At 27.5% G+C, this 5,659-nt stretch overlaps 1 protein-coding gene across 1 annotated transcript; it reads left to right on the top strand.

The window, feature by feature from the left end:
• The first annotated feature begins 1,730 nt into the window (after positions 1-1,730).
• LOC148205860 (WAT1-related protein At1g25270-like) lies at positions 1,731-5,268 on the top strand. The gene is made up of 7 exons (XM_088103892.1): positions 1,731-1,966; positions 2,072-2,134; positions 2,323-2,439; positions 3,699-3,951; positions 4,028-4,186; positions 4,277-4,428; positions 4,792-5,268. Exons 1-7 carry the CDS (start codon positions 1,782-1,784, stop codon positions 5,012-5,014), a joined length of 1,152 nt encoding a protein of 383 aa, XP_087960018.1. The 5' UTR covers positions 1,731-1,781; the 3' UTR covers positions 5,015-5,268.
• The last annotated feature ends 391 nt before the right edge of the window (positions 5,269-5,659 follow it).

The raw sequence follows: 5,659 nt of genomic DNA, 5'->3' as shown, positions 1-5,659 counted from the left end.
CTTTATTAAACATATAAACTTAATATGTAGATAGGACAAACTCTTATTTTATTATAATCTCATAGAGCTTATTTCCATAAACATTTTTGTAAACACTTTTAACACAAACAAAAATAAAAATAAATTTATATTTCAGTTACAATTTACTTATCACATGTTAATTAAATTTTATACAAGCTAATATGACAGAGCTTTTATAAATTAGATTATACATAAACTATTTTTAATTGATTTTTTTTCTAAAAGTATTTATGAAGAAATTAATATATAATCATATAGTTTTGTCAATAATCTTGAATTTTAAACAAGTAGTTGAGCTAAGTATTTAGAGGAAAGAAAAATTCAGTGTCTTTATTGTTAACTAGAAAGTTGTGTTCCTAGTCCAAAAGATACTAAAAAAAGTTAATAAATTGGTTTGAACATGGTTACCAAAGTAGTTATTATACATTGCTCCTACTGAATTTTCGCAATATTTTCTTTTCCTCTTTATCTTTTTTCTTTTTACCTTTTTTTTTTTGCTAAAATCCATATCTATCCTGATCAAAGAGAAAAGGCGTGGAGCACGATTAACGGCTAAAATTAGCGCCGCCTTAGGTTTAGGTCAAGTCTTCAAAGCAATATTTGTTTTCATATAAAATATTTTTATACAAATTATTTTACAAATGTAAAGTCTCAATATTTATATTAAATATTACTTTAATAAAAGAATATTCCGTTAGAGACTTATTTTCAAATCATTAATATAACTTTTTCGTTAGTCTATTTAAAGTGAAAGTTGATATAGACTTTAATATATTTTCAATCTCTCAAATATAAATAAGATTTCTTATTTACTTCCAACTTTAAAATTTTTTATGTAAAAAAAATGTTTCAATATTTTTTTTTATGTATAATGAATTATAAATTATTTATATCGCAAATATTTTGAATTTACATTTTACCGTCAAATATATCAGATCCTTTTTTTTTTTTAGTTTTTCTTTTGATGATTTTAGGCCGAAAGCTTTTGGAGGAAACAAAAGTAAAAGATACTTTTTTTTTTATCAAATTACATGAATTAAAAATATTATTTTTTTTTAAAAAAATAAGACTATACTAAATTAGAAAGAATAAAAATATCTTAAAAACATCTGTAAATTATATAAAAGATTTTTCTCATTTTCACATTTTTACATTCTCAACTGTTACTTTCATTTACAAATATGCATGTTCCTTCGCTTTTAAGAAAATGTCATTTTTTTCCCTAGTTTCTGCTTGTCTGGTATATATTTAGTTTCTCTTACTTTCCAATTTTAATTGTATCATGAACAATTCTTTATTAATTGTTTTATTTCCAGTGAACAGTAGTGTATATTTGTTCATTAAATGGGTGCCAATAATTTCAAAATTAAATATTAGAATTATTAACTGTAACGTTAAGCTTAAAATTTGACATGTCAAACAGTAATAATGTTAAGTTCAATTACAGATATTATATTCGTTACCTTTAAATACGTACTTAGTCATTAAATTGGTTCCTGAATAAGCTTTTGTTCTGACATAGAGACTGATTAATTTAATTATATATATAAAACAAAAGCAACTTAATTTATTCATGGTTTCTTTTATTGAGTGACTGGTTATACATGAAGTAGTTTGACTATTCACCAAGTGTTGTTGATTGTCTACATAGACATATATATAAATGCACTACTTGGGGAAGATTAGAACACTCATGTCTTCATATTTTTCTCTATTTTCTTCTTCAATCTGAAAGAAACTTGATTTCAGGTTGTGTAAAGATGAAGAACCTAGTGCAAGACTTAAAGCCTGTGGTGCTGATGGTATTGGTTCAAATTACATATTCTTCTGTTAATGTGCTGTATAAGCTGGCCATAAATGATGGAATGAGCATTAGGGTAGTCACTGCCTACCGTCTTATTTTTGCAGTAGTTTTCACTTTTTCTCTTGCTCTTATTTTCGAAAGGTTCGTTCTCAACCCTCATACTTCTTTTCTTCTTTTTAACCACTTCAATTACAAGAACAACATCATTCCATTTTCTTACTTTCTTTTCTCACATTTTTAAAACAGAAAGAGCAGACCAAAGTTGACATGGAGGGTGCTTTTCATGTCATTTTTCAGTGGCTTATTTGGGTATGTATGTATATATATATATGTATCTATATGTATGCATGTATGTATATGGCTCGTTTAAACTTTCTGTTCACACCCCTTTGCTTTACATTTTTTTAGACATGCATGTATATTGCTAAATTGCATAGTAATATAAAGAGAATATCCATATATTTATGTGTTTGTGATTGTGAAACAAATATACACAGTGCAAGTTTATTGCATAATCTATTCCTGGAGGCCTTGGATTTGGTGTCTGCAACATTCGCTACAGCAATTTATAATCTTGTTCCTGCAGTCACTTTTATTTTGGCAATCTCGTGCGGGTACGTAATCACCAGTTATAACCATTATATGTTTTTTTTTTCTATATTTATTTGAATGTGTTATCAGTAATAGAAGAATTTATAGACCATGTATTAAGGGAGAGAGACAGTGGATAGCATATATAGATTCTATGGCATCATTGCAAACATTGCAATCAGAATACATGATGAGTTTGGTGACTTAAATCTGGTTCACTAACTCCAAAAGTGTTTTTACGTGACTTCTAATAATTGATAAACCTTTATTTTTTAGTTCCAGTGGAGGACGCACATAACTTGTATATAAACTTCTTGAGTGTCAACTTCAAACACACCACGTGGTAGTAATTCAAAGTTTACTTATATCTTTATTTACACCTATACTAACAACCATATATATATATATATATATATGGAATAAAATCAGACCTGTGTCATACACACACCATGAACTGAATATAAAAAACTAAAAGGATCGTCAATTAACATAAACTACTTATTTCATTCTTATTGATGTCCTTTTCACTTTTAGTTCATAACTATTGGATAAAGTTAAATATAGTTTTACCCAATTTTTCCTTTACAAGAAAAAGTAAATTTATTCAGTCAAAGATAATCATAAAAAATATGTTAGTATAGGTGAAAATTACAGAAAATGTACCGATAGTAAAAGGTCCATTGATCAAATATTTGTTTATAAATTTTCCTGATGAATTTTAAAAAAAAATATTACTAACCGATTTACATATTTTATGATCAAAGCCTAAAACAAAAATTTTACCGTTCATTTTATCAGTGAAATTTATTAACAAAAATATATTTTTTCTAATTAATATTATAAATTATAAATAAATTTTAATAAAATATATATTGACAAATATATATATATATATATATATATATATATATATATATATATATAGATTTTATTAATGAATCCATTATCAATTAAATAATTTGTCAATAATTAAAATTTTAAAATCCATCTTATCAAAATATTTTAATTTATCAATGAATTTTCTTTAATTGTAAAGGTTTATGCACCGTTAAAAGGTGTATATGTTTAGAGTTCACCGTTGAGAAAATGCTCACTATGTTAATTACATTACTTATGTTTGATGGATGTGTGTGGGATTGAATTTTACAATTAATTTTTTTAGAGGAAATAAATTCAAAGTAAAGAAAATTATAAAGAGAAACTAAGTAACTTAATATAGTATGGATTTAACATTGTTGAGCTTGCTTTGTTGGATTATTTTGTTTTTTTTGAATTTTGGTAGCATGGAAAAGTTGAATATGAGAAGCACAGCAGGGAAGGCCAAGGTGGTGGGAACGATTATAGGAATTGGAGGGTCAATGTTTCTGACATTTTTCAAAGGGCAAGAAATTGATGTTAAGAGTTTCCACACTGATCTTCTGCATAAAAATAACCATGTTTTAACTCTGCATAATACTGACTCTAGCCATAGATTTCTGGGTGCTTTGTGTGGTTTTGGAAGCTGCTTCAGTTTTGCATTATGGCTCATCATTCAGGTACATATATAATCTTCCTATTTTTCCATATATATTTGAGAATTGTGCAGTTTAATTTCATATTTTGTTGGAACAGTCTAAGATAAACAAAGAATACCCCAGTCATCACTCAAGTACTGCGTTGATGTCCTTAATGGCTGCAATACAAGCCACAGCCTTTGCCCTTTATGTTGAAAAGGACTGGAACCAGTGGAAGTTGTCTTCTAGAATTAGGATTCTAACCGTGGTTTATACGGTAACATCTTATGCTATATGGCACTAGATTTTCGGACAACGAACTAGATAAGAACAATGATTACTATTTTTGAATGAAAATGTTTTGTAGGGAATCGTGGCCTCTGGATTAGTGGTAATCGCCATTGCATGGTGTGTAAAAATGAGAGGTCCGATGTTTGTATCTGTTTTCAACCCTCTGATGCTCGTGCTTGTGGCTGTGGCTGATTGCTTGATGTTAGGTCAAAACTTATATGTAGGAAGGTATAAGTCAAGCTCTTGTTCAATTAAATACTAAATATATCAAACTTTAATATTGAAACATGAATTAATTTTAATTTTATATTTAAATTTATAGATTAAAAACATATTTAATCTAAAAAATATAATTTAGTAATTGGTTAACAAATAATATAAATCAATTAATTAAAAGTAATAAACTTCTTTTTCTTAAAAACAATCTCTCCTTCTTATGAAAAGTGTTGTTTATCCCTTCATTCTTTTGACTGATTCACATTATCCTTTGTTTCTTTCATAGTTTATCCATGGTTGCATTAAAAAGTTTTTCCTTTAAAAGTTCATGTAAGACTAATGAATGACATGAACTTTTTTTGTGCATAATGTTAGTGTGATTGGAGGCGTGCTGATTGTATGTGGCTTGTACATGTTTCTATGGGGTAAAAGCAAAGAAGTGAAAAAGTTGAATAAGACAGTCTCGTCAGAAATCACCCAGAAACATGAAGCAACCGAAGTAGTTGTCATGTCCACCACAACAAATAATGAGAATAGTGACTGCATTACCAGTACCAAACCCAATTGCAAAAGTAACATAGTTGTCAATGTTTCTTGATTATTCATGGAAAATGGACACAATCACACGACATTGAAAATTACCAAACAGAGTTCCAACTTAAAGCTCTTCCTTTACTCGTCATGTATGCTGACAATAATATATGTGTGTATTTCTAAGTGATTGTTCACTTTGAATATTAATTATCACAACTCATACATAAAGTCAATTGCTAAAGTTTTCCACAAATTTAATGTTTAAAAGCACCTTGACATTAGAGTTTCAATTAACTCACTAATTAATTTTGTAGTTTATATCCGTCTCAATAAATCTTTCAAATTTTCTTATATGATCCTTCTTTTAAAATATATATATATATATATATATATATATATATATAGAGAGAGAGAGAGAGATAGATTACACGTATGTATATGTATGTATCTTTCTCATATTTTTCATCCATACTCATTTCTTTCATCTATGTCTTGACCAAACACATAAAAGACAAACACAATCACTTTCATAAAAAGAATGTACTTAGAATCAAAGACTTAAAGTTGTTAAAAAGAGCATTAGTAGGAAAATGGAAGTTATATATCGTGAAGAAAAAAACAAATTCATATAGTCATGGAAAATCTTAAAGAGAGAGAATGAGTTGATCAATGGTGCTGGAGGACACTAGGAAAACAACTAGAGAAAGAC

The sequence above is a fragment of the Vigna umbellata genome, chromosome 1 (genome assembly GCF_029865625.1).
Source record: "Vigna umbellata cultivar VRB3 chromosome 1, Vumbellata_1.0, whole genome shotgun sequence".
NCBI classification, from domain to species: domain Eukaryota; kingdom Viridiplantae; phylum Streptophyta; class Magnoliopsida; order Fabales; family Fabaceae; genus Vigna; species Vigna umbellata.
This window is presented reverse-complemented; position numbering and strand designations above follow the sequence as displayed.

Coding starts and splice junctions, on each gene's coding strand:
- LOC148205860 (XM_088103892.1), top strand. CDS start 1,782: ATGAAGAACCTAGTGCAAGACTTAAAGCCTGTGGTGCTGATGGTATTG. Junction 4,187..4,276: donor TTCTAACCGTGGTTTATACG/GTAACATCTTAT, acceptor AATGTTTTGTAG/GGAATCGTGGCCTCTGGATT. Junction 4,429..4,791: donor CAAAACTTATATGTAGGAAG/GTATAAGTCAAG, acceptor GCATAATGTTAG/TGTGATTGGAGGCGTGCTGA.